Below are 15,494 nucleotides of genomic sequence, written 5' to 3'. Positions count from 1 at the left end.
GTTTGAAACCCACTGGTTTAGAGTTTGGGTACGGCATTAGACTTTATGGTTAGGTTTAGGGTTCAGGTTAGGGGTTAAACTTAGGAAAAATGCTTGTCCAAAACCCTAGTGTTTCTCTTCCTTCAGTGGTAAACAGTTGTTTTCCTATTAAAATCATGTTTATGTTCAGGGTGTGCGTTAGAGGTTAAACTTAGAAAAAAAAAATTAAAACATTATTCATTGGTTCATTTCTTTCTCTCTATGGCATTAAAAGTCATACATTTTTTCACCATCTCATACTATTACAAAAACTTGTCACAAGACCAGGTTGGAAGTTTAGTTTTTGGGGTAAAATATTCCTTGAACTTTTTCCATTTAAATTCTTCCTGAGATTCTATGTTGATCTTGACAACTGAAACCTGCCAAGACAAAAGTTCAGAAAGTATCTTTCTGACTGTTCAAACATTTCCCAGCTCACATGCATCTCACTGTAATCAGAATCCAGAGCCACAGTGTATAATGGTAATGGATTCTCAGTAATACAAATTTGAAGAGCTATTACTTTCTTGAGCCAGTATGGCATCTTAAAGCATCAGTCATGTCCAGGTACACATGAATACATGCTCTCTGTTTGAAACTGTGCATTAGTCGCCTCTTGAGTTCAACATCCTAATGGAATCTAGTCTAGGACCATCTCTCTGACTTATGTCTGTATGTTCAAATATGTAATCTTGTGCTCTGAAAGCTCTCTTATTGATTCTCCTCACAGATACCGTTTTTGGAAATGGAAAGACACCAGACTATCTCCTCTTAGGCAACATGGTTTATACAGTAAGTGTGTTTGGGCCTTTAGATCAGAAAAGACTCAAGTCCTCACAAAGCATCTCTGTGTCCTGTCTGTTGTTTGACACTCTGTCCCAGTTGTCCTGCTGTAAAATGTTCCTTCTGGACTGAGTCCTGCTGCACTGAGGATTTTCACTTTTTTTTTATGCAATGAAATGAAAATAAAGCTGATCTGCAAAAGCAGTTTCAAACTCTACTTCAAACAGTGTTTGGCAATTCCTGTCTGACGGTTGAGCGTCATTATATCTACAATCATTGCAGTCTAATGTTTATATGTATATGCAAAGTCAGTTGATAAGAACCTGTGTGTTCTGCAGTTTGTGGTGATCACGGTCTGTCTGAAGGCTGGGTTGGAGACGTCCTCCTGGACCATGGTGAGGGTTTGGATGACTCTTTCCATCTTTCTCTCTGTTTTCATTGTGCCTCTATCAGTAGAAACATGCTCCTTCACCTCCTTTCTTCTGCCTTTCTCCCTCTCTTTCTCCTTTCACTCACCTGTTTCTTCTGGCTCTGATGTCATGGAAAAGTTCAAAACATTGAAAGATGATGTCATTGTTTCATCAGTAATTAAAGCATTTTTTTCCAGATTCAGATTTGAGTTATGCAATTTCAGTGTGGTGTTCTAATTATAATAAATGTTTATGAAATCCGCAAATATTATTTAAATGAAAAAAATATATTTTTGTAAATGTACATTTTTGTTGTTAATGTTATTACTATTACTACAGTGCAGTCAGCAGCGATGATGTTATTGTAATATTTGCATACTGAATTGTGATTGATTACATATAATTACATATAATTAAGCTGCTATATCTGTCTTTACTGTTCAAAGATGATATTGCATTGTGTTCTTGTGCACAGTTGACAGAAAAAAAAGTTGTGTGCTGAGCGGCTCTGATGCAGCATTTAATTAAAAAAAGTATTATTTAATTGATTAAAACTTAAGCTTAACTAAAACTTGAACACAATTTTTTTTTTTTTTTTTTTTGCCTTGAAAGCAATGATATTTCCTTAAAGGCATATTTCATCCAAAACTGAACATTTTGTCATCATTAACTCACCCTCAGTTGTGCCAGTTTTTCTTTCTTTATGACTGATAAATGCAGTTCTAGTTGCTGTTGTTATTTCCTCACGAAAGAAGCACGTTAATTTCACAATCGCATGAATTTTTTTGTGTGGTTTTGAAATCTTTCACATATGCTCACAATGTTTCACATGTGCATATTTCAGGCCTCAAAGGCTGTTTTCATGCGAGTCCGTGATAAAACAAAAGTGCTTGAATTTAACATGCTCCCACATGTGATCAACATGTGTCCACATGTGAAATTCATGGTTTCTCAAAATAGTTGTTATACATTTGCTACTAGTCATAAAATTATGTATTATAAATTATTCCGATGTGATGTGGATGGATTTATGTTGTATCATTTTATGTGTGGGATGAGGTTTTGTGCTGTGCGAGGGGAAGGATGCCATATTGTTCTCAACTGAATGTTGTGTTTCTCTAATCTCCTCTGGCTCACAGTTCAGTCACATTGCCATCTGGGGCAGCATTGGATTATGGGTAGTCTTCTTTGGCATCTACTCTTCTCTATGGCCTCTGATCCCTCTGGCTCCAGATATGTCAGGAGAGGTAAGACACACATACGATTACACAAACGATTCTAGCTATCTTAATATATAAGTTTATTGTTTTCCAATAAAGCTGTTATTCCTGTACTTTAGACTAACTCAACCACATAATTCTACTCCTAAAAGAAAACATATATTTTTAAAGTAAAAAAAAAAAAAAAAAAAAAACGTTTAAATGGAGTTTTTGTCAGATTTAACTCAAACTACAGCTTGTTTAGAAACGGACACACGCATTTTACCTAGCTTTCAAAATACTCTTCTAAATAATTCTAAACTCTTCTGTTACCTGATTCCATTGGTGTTTACGTTCTTATACTGTTTAAATACCCTAAATCTGTTGGGGTCTTACTATAGACTTTTTCAAATTAATATTGGCACAGACTAATCCTGACCCAACCATACCCCTAAAAGAAACCTTTATTATTACAAAAAAAAAGTTTCGAATTAAGGCAGTTTTATGAACCACTTTAATTTTGATGACATCCCCTAAAGTAGGTTTTGTCAGATTTAGCTAACGTCTTGGGTTAGTTTTCCTGCATATTTTTCTTCAGATTACTGCTAGTTTAGAAACAGACACACACATCTTTACTAATCTTTTAACATCCCTAGACCTGTGCGTGACTGCTGTGTGCATTTTTCATTTCCCTTTTTGATTTGTGTCTAGTAGCCCCTAATAAACATGCAAAAAAATAAATAAATGTAGAGCAAATAGTTTTCCTAAAAATGTATGTGCTCATATGGGGACAGCAGGACCACGTTGTGAAATTTTAAATAAAATAATCAGACTTTCTATAGTTTGATATTTTCAAATTGTTTTATGTTTTCAGGAGTGTTGGATATTCATGATTTTTAGACGTAGAACTATACAAATAAAAATTATTTTACTTGATTTGACTTATGTTATAATGTTTTTTCTCTACTTTGGCAACAAAATCTCAATGTTCTTTCTCTCTTTTTACTGTCAGACAAACAAGTGATAGCCAGTGCTGAAGCATTTTACCAATCAGAAATTAGCATTTAATTCTGATTCAAGTAATGGCCAGCATCATCCAATAACTACCAACCATGTTATAAAATTATAAATTATAAATCCTGAATCTTTGTACTGATTACCATTGTCCTATGTCTGCCAACCATGTTCAGTGGTCCAAACATCATCACAACCTGAAACTGAACTTTTGACTGGATGTTAGGAGTGAATGCAATTTGCTGCATAGAAAAGCTATAGGTTGCTCCCTTGCTCCCTATTTAGTGAATAACTTAACATCCAGTGTGCTGTCTGTCTGCACTGGTCTCAGAACAGTTCGAAATGCACCTAATTTTCATCCTAACTCCAAATAAAGCCTCTGAAAGCAATGTTTTTTTTTTCTCTCAATGTGAAAATGCACAGTGAATATATATTTTATGATTTCTAATGAAAAACTAGTGTTATTGTCCACCACAGTGTTCATGATAAGTCGCTCAAATTTTAAAAGTTGCATATTGGATGAATCTAGAGGCTCTAATCTTTTGACTCAAACAAGTTTCAATGTAAAAACTTCTTACCAGATGTAGGTTTGTTGTTGTTTCTCCCAAAGACAAACTCCGCTGTGATCGGTGCCATGTTGTTTTGTCAAATGATTCGGTGCGTCAAAAGTTTAACCCTTTACTGAAATGAAATTATGCATAGCAAATATACCAAAAAATTTTTTACATTTTTTTTTATTTTTTTTATTTTTTTTTATTTATTTGTTTTACACATTTACAAACTGTTTTGTCCTTTGAAGAAATCCCCAAAAGGAGGTTCAATCAGATTTTGTCATCATCTGAGAAAATTCCTCAGCAAATTTGTCTTCAAAGACAGGCATACAGCCCATCCCATGCTCATTCCTGGGGCTCTGGATGTGTCAGGTGATGTAAAACACACACAGACCACCCTCTCTCTGGCCTGGGGAACTACACAATCTGTGCCATAATCTGAGCATTAAGAGTTTTCTGTGTGTTCATTAGAGTGAACTGGAAACTCTACACCTCAGGGCATCTGAGGTCTTAGCTCTTTTCTCACCTTGTAATTTCCTAATGGAGCCTAATAAGCCCTATTTGTGTCACCAGTGAGGAAGAGCAGTTTGAAAACCTGTTCCAGCAGAGATCTGTGTGTCCAGACAGAGTACTTGTGTATTTATAGAAATATCGTATTGTTTTGTATTGTTTCTATACCAGGATCTGGCGTTGTTTCTCTCACGTGTCTTGCACACCCATCCTGAATGGCCAGTCAGGTGGACTCTTTTATAAGCTCTTTCCCACTACATGTATGGTGGTAGAGTTGATCATACCCCAGAGGCTCAGGGTAACCCAATGCCGAGGCCAACCATAGCAACGGCACTACATCAGAGCACAGGAACAGGCTGGGGGACACCTGAGAGAGAGCGCACCTGAACACACCTGAACTGTGTGCCACCTCACACAGATCTCTGACTGTGCTGCAACAGCTGCCTGAGGGCTGAAGATAGATGCAGAGACAGAAGCAAAGTGCTCTGCTCTGCTTTTTGTCTTTAGAGAGCAGATATGAGCCAGTTGTACAGTAAGTTTAGGGTTTTTGATTGTGTGTTTTTGTGTAGTCATTTTTTATTGTCTCTGATGGGTTACATGACTGTGTTTGGACATTTATCTAACTTAAGCTGCTGTTTTGATGGGTCTGACCATAAAGACCAAAATTTTACACTTCCAAGCACATAAACGCTATAGCAGACGGTGTTTTTGTCCTTTTTATGGCTAGTTTTTTTCTTTCAAGTCATCGACTGTCATGGTGGAACAACAGTCTGAAGAGAATATAGCTTAGCATGTAAGGTTAAGTCAATATATTTATTGCAAGTTACCTGAATAATAGCACATACGGTTTTATGGCACAAACTTTTGAAGTTAACCATGGTATTATCATCTAACTTTATGTCCTGCGTGTTGTCGCATGTCATAGCTTTGTATGGTAACCTAGAATGGCCAAATTTATTTGGAAGTACATGAATGTGAAAGTGTTTTGCATTCGCTATGCACTTTTTAGATGGTTTGAATTGATGGAATAATGAGAAAATAGAAGTCAAAATTCTTGTGAATGGTTCTGAGACCACTTCCATCCTGAGGCCTTCAAAAACCATGAGTTAGTGGGTCATGTCTGTTTTTTGCACCACTTATGACAATGCAAACTGCATGAATCTTGTGATATGCAAGCATTCAAGCTATGCAAGCATTGTGAAATATTCTTTAGTCATTTACATGAGGTAAACATCGACTCAAACAACGATTCAACTACATTCCTGGATGCCTAGTGCAGAAAATGAATCACTACACCACTGCATTGTTGTAAAACATGCACCCAGGACTTTGACCCACCATTACACTTGTGTTTACAGTGATTTGATTTAGTTAGGTAATTAGTAAAAATGAGTCTCTATGTACCCCTTATAATGGATGTCAACAATATAGTCTTGCTCTCTGTAGAGAGGAAGTAATCTATCAAGGGAGCTCAGACAGTCTTATCATAGTATGTCCCACTAAGTCAGCTTGAGCCTCATAGATACTGTGCTTAACATCAAGAGCCTGCCGATCACCCAGCTATCACCTCTCCTGCCATAAAGCTTTCCTCATCTCACACACCTGTGCTACTAACACACACTCACATTCTTAATCTCACACACATTAAAACAATCATTTCATGAACGCGACTCTGAACATACACGCATCACATCCTGTGTCTTTCCAGAGAGAAAAAGCATGTAAAGTTTAGTAAACTTTCTAAAGAAAGTCACAGTTGATGAAATGAGTGATAAAACCATGCATAAAACTTCTTTGGAGGTTAGAAAAGTGATGCAACACTGGTGTTCTGTATCACATTCCTCTCCCTTCTTCCATTGAATCCAACGGACAGGTCTGTTTTATACAAGTGCACCTGATGTGTGTGTGTCTGTGTGTGTGTGTGTGTGGGTGGGTGGGCAGGTTTGGGTGGTTTACGTGGACTTTTTACAGGTTACAAACTGGTAATTACAAGGGTATTATGCTAAAAATGTGGTTTATGAGGATATTTCTCTTGTCACTATAATTCAAATCGCTTAAACAAACTAAACAATGTTTTTTTGAAAATGTAAAAATGCAGAACGTTTTTGTGAGGGTTAGGTTTAGGGGTAGGGTTGGGGGGTAGAATCTATAGTTCATACAGTATAAAAATAATTATGTCTATGGAGACTCCTCATAAGGATAGCCACACCAACGTGTGTGTGTGTGTGTGTGTGTGAGAGAGAGAGAGAGAGAGAGAGGCCATTAATCTTGTTCCACTCTCTTTGATGTACTAGATTTCACCTTTAAAGCCTCACTCTCCCTATCACTAGATAAAACAACTGGCTGCCTACAACTCATCTTGTAACACTGCTAACTGGAAACGTGTGTTTGAGCTGATCTGTTTTATTTTTAACTATTTAAACCTGTCTTCCAAGATCTGTCAAGCGATTCATGTCTGAGAGCTTAGCCACAACTTTGTTCATTTTAGTCTAATATGTCTCATCTACAATGAACACTTTTTAGAAAGAACTAATCACTGGATTTGCTAAAGTTTGCCATCTTAGTAGCATCAGATCTTTAGAAGATACTCTTGTTTAGTTTACTGACACTTATGGCACTTTTCCACTGCATGTTACGGTTCGACTCGACTCGAATCTGCTCACTTTACTTTTCTGAGCTTGCTTTTCCACTGCAGTTTAGTACCGCCTCAACGTGGATTGGATTATAGGCTGATAGTCATAGTTGCGCCGCCTCTACTGCCGTGACATCATCTTAAACGCGACACAAACATTACTGACCATAAACAATAACACGACCGCTAGCTGTTAGCTACTAGCTCATTGTGCATTTGGTCGAACCACCTCCACTTTCTTCTGTTTGAACCACTCCGGCTGTTGTGGTCCTTGATGGTTCTGTAGACACGTAAGTTTTTTTTTTTTTTTACTTTTCCCTACACTGTTGGTAGGTTCGGTGGTAGCCGTGTGCGGCCAACAGCCGAGACACTTCCTGAAAGACTTTTTCATTTCGCATCGTTTCGTTCATCGCTAACGAGAGGAACGTCTGCACCTCGTTTATTGATCAAGGCGTGGTTTTGCCCACAGCCATTTCTTTTTACAATTAGAAAGTCGCATGAACATATGATATTGCTGTCGCTGTTGCTAACTTTAAAACTAGCGGGTTGATGTCCCGTGTCGCAAATACAGTGACGCTGGTAGTGACGATTCTCTCTGACCAATCAGTGATCTGCAGGGTTTTGACATCACATTTAGTATCGGCTCGGCTCGCTTGGAACCTCGACCGAGGAGGTACTAAAAAAAGTACCAGGTACTATCCACAGTGGAAAACCCCCAAAAAGAGAGCAGAGTCGAGTCGAGCTGTACCGTGCAGTGGAAAAACCCCATTAGTAGCAAGTAAGCTAGATACCCACAAACAGATCTGCATATTCTGCTTTGTTCTGATAGTTACTGTATTTTGAGGGTTATTACTTTTGAACACACACAAATTCTGATCACAAAGTCTCCACACATTTCTGCAAAATGTTTTTAGTGTTTTCTGTACAGCTATTTACAAAGTGAGACTGTTGTGCCATTATTTAAATGTTTTGCCATGCCAGTCTCTTAATCTGAGACTTTCAGATAAATCGATGTCAATCAGATGGTCTCCTCTTATCTTAGGACCTGTTTACACCTGGTATTTAGGCTGATAGTGTAAACACCCATCCATTCGAACAGCAGAGAACCACCTACTCAGCTGTTCATTAACTGCTGCGCTAAACAAGAGTTTAAATGTTGCCGGTTACAAGCAGCTTTAAACGGAAATAACAGTCCGATTGTAAAATTGAACTTGAACATGCACCATCCAGTGAAACTGATGAGAAGCACACACACCCGAAGCTCAGTCAATACAGGTATTCCAGTAAAATAACTGAGAATTCTCCTCTAAATGTGAAAGTGTTGTTTTTTTTCGTGCTTTATTCTTTCTTTCCTTTTTTGTGCTTAATTATCATGCAGAAAAACACTGATGTAGTGACTGATGTATGCATTCATGAAATCCCCTTGAAATCCAAACACAAGTGGTCAAAAGAGATGCATGTTACGACCAGGTGTAAACAGCAATGTATATTGCTTGTCCACTTGTGATCGTGTCCCAAAACACATCTTAATACCAGATGTAAACAGGGCCAAAGTAGCCAGTTCTTGGCTGTTAGAAATGACAAAGTGAGCCACACTTGAGGCCATTAGTCAAAATTCTGGCTTCACAAGACTTTTGCTGTCCTTGGTAAAAAAAAAAAAAAAGAAACCGTGTGTGTTACGTTTGTCTGGAACATTTTTAATTTCAATGTTTCAGTGATGGAGGCCTAACTTCAAACCCCTGAAACTTGTTACACTGAACAGTATGCTCTTCAGTAAGACACACATTTAAATCCTAAAAGGCCCCGACGGAGGTCTAACTGTTTTAAACCAATTTATTACAGTACATACAGTAGGGGTGTGTATGTAATGTGCTGTGAATACATTCTGCTATTCCCCCAACTGAGTGACTCATTTTCTACACGTTCGGAGCTTATGTCAGAGTTAGTTTATTTGAGTTCTTTGTGTTTTTAGATAATTTTTCCTGAGTTTCCCTTAGTCCATGGTGAAGTTCCATGCTGAGAGTAGAGGATTGGGTGATGGGATATTGGGTGTTTGTTTTCCATACTAGACTCTCCAAGACATTGTGAATACCTTCCTCTCTCCTGCCTTGTTTTGACAGCATCTGAGAATTGGTGTATTTGCAAGTCCTGTAGGAATTAGTTCTTTCTCTTTCTCTCTCTCTCTCTCTCTTAAAAGCAACAGGCATGAGATGGAAATCCAGCCATGCATTTCACCATCTGCCCCTTGGGGACTTTGGATATCTTTGTTCTACACATTCTTCAGACTCACAATCTTGCCTGACTGGAGGAACACTGATAGAACATTTACAATGGTTAGGTTGTTTATTTATACAAGTTGACATTAGATAGTTGAATGACTGGCTTGGCTGATGATAAAAGCATATTTTAATGAATTGCAAGTGGAATGTTTAGTTTTTGGGAAAAACGGCAGTGGGCATTCTCTATTGGTCTGTGTGTGTGTGTGTGTGTGTGTGTGTGTGTGTGTGTGTGTGAAGGTGGATAAAGTCGGCTTGGCTCAACCATTAGTATTTAGTCCCTAAAGCCAAAGGGCCAGACCGAGGGTGAATGACCATGTCTGAATTGTTCTCATCTCATATTTACCATCACAATGAGCAGCATTAACATTCTTGGGCCAACATTATCACTGGCAGGCATGAGCAGCCAAACTCTGCCGTTTCACAGCACCGCTGATTAAAGCGCTCAGGCATAGTTAATCCACCCTGTCAATCAGCAGAGGAAGTCACCACGTGGGGCTGAATGATAAACACTCAGAATCAATTCAGTGTTTTGAGCACTGATAGAATCTGTCAACATTAGCTTTCAGGTTTTGAAAGACTTGAAAGAAGTTTTTAAATTGTCCACTAGTTTGTGGTTCTGACATAGTAACTAAGTAATTTTGATTAATTACAGTTAGAGCATGAAGGACTTTGTATGTGTCAGCGTACTGCGGTTTACAGTGTGTGGTTATAAAGGCATTTTGCATTACATTTATGCATTTTGTGAATGCTTTTATCCAAAGTGACTTCAAGCTGTACATTTTATCAGGAAATGGATTACCTGGGAATCAAACCCATTACCTTGATGTTGCGAGTGCTGTGCTCGGAGTTGAGCTACCAGATCAAATCTATGAGTTTGTTTCAGCTGTATTTCTATTTAGTGACCGCTTTTGCCCAAGCCCAACTTCTGTAGCCAGATTCAGTAGTGTCATGTGAGAGTCGAACTCCATTCAGTGGTAACTTTGGACAGCTTTAGTGAAGAACCCTTCATCTACTAAACCTCTTATGCCAGCTCTGGTGGAGACATTCAGTGCTTTCTCTGTTAATGGCAAAGGATAGAATGATGTGTAATGAATTACTTAACTATTTATTTGCAGTATCCATGCATGAAGTTTGCATGTAGTTTTTAAGGCAGGGGAGTATGCATGATTGTGTGTATGTTGTGTGTTTGTTTGAGAATGTGTGTCTAGTAGACACTCAGAGTTTTTGTTTTGTTGGAAAAGTCTTTGCCATCGATGCGGACACCCTTGACCTCCCGCACAGATGAGGGCACAGCAGTTTATTATTCTACCCTTAAAATCTACAAATGGCCTGCATAGTCCCAGGAGTCAACTGGATTTACTGTTTGTACTAAAATCCTCCATATAAATAATGGTGGAAAAATAAATACAAATATTTTTGTATACTCACCATAAATTCATTTAGTTTTTTTTTTTTTTTTGGGCTGTCAATCAATTAAAAAATGTAATCTAATTAATTACATGAGTTGCTGATTAATTAGTTAATTACTTGATAAGTTATTTAAAAAAGGCCCTCTTATAGACAAAATTCAATATACATTATAATAATCATAATTATTATAAATATAATTATTCAGTTAATTCAAAGACATTACATTATCCCTGCAGTCGAGTCATGGAGGTTGAGTAAAACATTTAATAAAGATTACAAAAAGTCACTTTAGAAGTCAATATATTTGTTAGTTTGATTCCATATTATTAAACATAAACCTATCACTGGCCTACAGTCTGCAGCAATACATTTTGCAATTGAGTTTATCAATCTCTTTGAGGTAGACTTTAAAAGGTGTTCTTGCATTCTTGCGTTGCATCAGACAGATGCTATTTGAGCATCTCACTGTGCTTGTGTTGTGTTTCATTGGTGTTTAGTGTCTCTAGCCATGAACATCACATTTTAGGATGCTGTGTCAAGTTAAAGATAGTATGGATCTTTAAAAAAAACATGTCTTGTGGGGGTCCTGTGTAGCTCAGCAAGTATTTACCCTGACTACCACCCCTGGAGTCGCGAGTTTGAATCCAGGGTGTGCTGAGTGACTCCAGCCAGGTCTCCTAAGAAACCAAACTGGCCCGGTTGCTAGGGAGGGTAGAGTCACATGGGGTAACCTCCTCGTGGTCACGATTAGTGGCTCTCGCTCTCAAAGGGGCGCGTGGTAAGTTGTGCATGGATCGCGTGAGAGTAGCATGAGCCTCCACATGCTGGGAGTTTCCGCGGTGTCATGCACAACAAGCCACATGATGAGATGTGCGGATTGACTGTCTCAGAAGCGAAGGCAACTGAGATTCGTCCTCCGCCACCCGGATTGAGGTGAGTAACCACGCCACCATGAGGACCTACTAAGTAGTGGGAATTGGGCATTCCAAATTGGGAGAAAAGGGGATAAATACAGTTTTAAAAATATGTCTCGAGACCACTGAACTCTGTCCAGCTGTCTTTGAACAGCAATTTGTTTTCTGTACAACTTGAGCTGCTCTTACTGTGCCTTGCTTACTGACACTCAAAAAAACGTGAAGGTGTTCTTTAAGCTTGAATTGCTCCGTTCGTATAAAAATTCCTTATTATGGAATTAATGTACGTCTGGGGGCATGATTAACTGCATACATTTTTTAACATGTTTTTTTATTATAATGTTATTATTTGACACAAATAATAGCACTGCAATAATATGTTAAATCGACAGCCTTAGGTTTTTTTTTTTTAGGTACAACATGTTAATGGAGTTTGACATTGTATTATTGTAGTTATTAACTCTAAATTAACTTTCCCATCATTGGTTTTATTTGTTATTAAAATATCTTCAAATCCCCCCCCCCACAGTCCTGGCTGATTGTTCGGTATTAACCCACAATGAAAATTATTAAACTGCCATTATCAAAGAGAAAATTATGTTACTTCTGGGACTTCCAAATTTCAGCACGACATGAAAATCTTTTTACTCTTGCACAATTTTCTCTAATGACTCTTGGCAACACAGAACGTGCTTGTTCATTCCGGGTTAGAGAAGACATTAGTGGGGGGAGGAAGCCATTTTGATTTCCAGTCATCTAGGATTTCCTGTCTCCCTGATGTTTTGTAAGACATCAAAGTCTATCTTTCTGTAATGGTGAGCAGATTAGCTCATTTTGGAACACCTGAAACCTCCATTAAATTGGTGTAAGCAGGTGTGCCTCTCAGCTCTGTGTTCAGCCCTTTTCTGGTTTTGATTACAGGAAGTTGATTGTCTGGGTTGTTGAGTTTGGACAAGTGGCACAAGCATGTACGTTGAACGCTGATGGGGGGGCGGGATCAGTGCACTGGTGCACTTTGACATTTAATGACAGGTATTTTCAGCACAGCTGGGCCAAAGCAAACAGGCTAAGCTCAGGCGACTGCAGACAACTAGCCCATGCCAGAGTATCCCTGTCTCCTGACTCAGACATCATGGAACCACAGAGCACCCTTTCTTTTTCCAATACTGTCTCTTCTAGCTCCCCAAAGAGGGCACACAATTTCACACTGTTCAGTTTTGGCCAAGTCAGGTGCGATTAAAGGAATAGTTCACCCTAAATGTAATTTCCGTTATTATTACTCTCCCTTAGGTCATTCCATTGACTTACTTTCTTCTGTGGAACACAAAAGGAATTATTTATATTGAAATGTCCGAGCTGCTTTTTTTCCATACAATGAAAGTGAATGGTGACCATGGCTGTCAACCAAGATATTCGGTGAAAGCAAATTTCATTTGTTTTCACACAAAGCATGTGACTTCAGAAGGCTTGCAATATACATGGGTCATATGGACCACTTTTATGATGCATTTCTAATGTTTTTTTGTTCTTTTTGGGGCTGCTTTCTTCCAGACCTTCTTCAAAACTACCCCTTTGTGTTTCACAGAAGAAATTGAGTAATAATGTTTTGGAAGGTGTGTTAAAAAATGACCAAATCTTTGGGTGAACTATCCCTTTAAGATGTTTTACATGGAAGAGATACATTCTCTTCACACTGTTGTAATTAAAAGATTAATGGCTTTGAAGAGCGTAATACCATTACTGACATGTTTGTCTCCATCTCACACAGTCCAAGACCGATGAATTTCTTTTCACTGCATGTTTATTTAAGTCATGGGTGTATTTTGGCAGATGGATGTTCTGATACTGGCCTTGCATTGACTCTCATTTAGGAATACACTGGTCATTTGTTTTGGTTGTGAAATCTTTGGGAGATAAAAAGTGAATTCTCTTCCAATTTGGAATTTTCTGAAAATGTATACCACTCCAAATCTGGACTAATTAATTCAAGTAATGAAGACTTATGTGTCTGACCGGTTTTGCACTTAATACCACACATTACTTACTAAGAGTTATGGCGGCAACGTCCGGTAACTTTGAGTATGATTACAGACAGTGCTGTTTGTGCATACCTGAGGCCATCCATTCTGAAATGTGGCATAAATAATGGTCCTTACTACTTTATTTTGTCCTAGCCTCCCAATCTCCGAGCCCATGTTAAAATAATTGGCAAAAGCATTAGGTACACCTAATTTTTTAGTTGGTGTCTATGCAGTGGTTTGCATTCCAATGGATTTACTTGGTCTTGCCTTCATTCACAAACACACACAAGCATATGTATCATATGAAGAAGGCCTTCTAGCAGTAGCAGGTCAAGGTCATCATTTGGGATCCAGGTTGACTGTCTCTTCAAGTTTTAGAGAGCTGATCTGGGTAGTATCATTAGAAACTAACAGATCAACACAGCAGGCTGTCTGCCTCTCTCATCTGTCTCTCATTTTTCCTCTGTCTTTCGCTCTGTCTTCTCATCTCTCGCACACACATTTAAAGTGTAACAGGACGAGTTCACATTCCAGCCCCCCTCAACTGGATTACATCTTCTAAAGGTTTGGTTAGATTTGTGGTTGAAAGCAGAGCTCTAGTCTAAAATTCGTGTTGGAGTGTGAGAGTCCAGCTAAATAAAATTTAGAAATCTGTTGCAGATTATCATTGGTGTCCTTTCTCGTCTGAGTTTGTATATGTGTTTTGTTTCCAGGCAGACATGATGTTCAGTTCAGGAGTGTTCTGGATGGGCCTGATCTTCATTCCCATCACATCTCTGGTGTTTGATGTGGCCTACAAAGTGTGAGTCGAGTTTCTTCAGTACCAAGTATAAGACCTTAGTTTATTTTGCTATGCAGTCACCATGGGATTTACTGCAGTAGTTTAGGGTTTCCATTTTCTTTGCATGTTCAATTCATACATTTTGATTGATAATTAATTCATCAGACAGGGGTGTCAAATGCATTTTAGGTCGCAGGGCTTTTTGTGTAATTAATATTTGTCAAACCCTGATGTACTTTTGATTAGTGCATGTACAATGCATGCATTTGTGAAGCTTATCAAGTTCAGAATCAGCATTATGCTGCTGGGTTATTTCATGTCAAATCAAATCAATTTTATCTCCATTTATTTGGTCAAAATGACAGTATTCACCTGTGATTTGGAGAAAATCTACATGTAAACAAATAACCATAGAAAGGTGGCAGCATGATTATTTTATTTTTACACAGAGATTGGTAAGTATGTTACTAAAATGAGTTGACTTCAGCACACTTTGCTGCATTATATGCCAATGGTGTGATTCCAAACAATGGAAAAAATCATTTCAATCACCAGAAGCCTTTAGATTGGATATACATGTAAAATTGGTAATCAGAGAATATCAAGCAAACAACTAAACTGACTAAAGAAAGAGAAGATCACTCACTGCTCTAGGCTGGATAACTTGAATCTCTGAAACACAACATAACAAAAAGAACTGTGCGACAAATAACATACCTGCTGCTTAGTCAAAAATATTAGACAATTGAGAAATTCATCTATTTAATAGCCTTAATATTTTTCCTTAAACCTGTCCATGTTGTCATTATTGTCATGAGAGACTCGGACAAAAGTGGGTTGCTGTGGGACAGTTTAATAGGCCACAAATATAGTTTCAGGTCAGTGAGACTTACATGCTTAATTAAAAGAAATGTTTTACTGTTGTAAGGTGAATATAATTTTTTATTTGAAATTTAAAATATTTATTTTTTA

At 38.0% G+C, this 15,494-nt stretch overlaps 1 protein-coding gene across 4 annotated transcripts in view; it reads left to right on the top strand.

Annotated features, from left to right (window-relative positions):
* Positions 1-15,494, top strand: part of LOC127417775 (phospholipid-transporting ATPase IA-like) — a 215,299-nt gene that overhangs the window by 192,845 nt on the left and 6,960 nt on the right. For all 4 annotated transcript variants that reach the window (XM_051657995.1, XM_051657994.1, XM_051657993.1 and 1 more), the window contains 4 exons: positions 749-810; positions 1,140-1,196; positions 2,351-2,458; positions 14,455-14,543. In XM_051657995.1, the coding sequence (XP_051513955.1) occupies positions 749-810; positions 1,140-1,196; positions 2,351-2,458; positions 14,455-14,543 (316 nt within the window). The remainder of the gene's footprint in view (positions 1-748; positions 811-1,139; positions 1,197-2,350; positions 2,459-14,454; positions 14,544-15,494) is intronic.

The sequence above is a fragment of the Myxocyprinus asiaticus genome, chromosome 27, assembly GCF_019703515.2.
Source record: "Myxocyprinus asiaticus isolate MX2 ecotype Aquarium Trade chromosome 27, UBuf_Myxa_2, whole genome shotgun sequence".
NCBI lineage: Eukaryota > Metazoa > Chordata > Actinopteri > Cypriniformes > Catostomidae > Myxocyprinus > Myxocyprinus asiaticus.
This window is presented reverse-complemented; position numbering and strand designations above follow the sequence as displayed.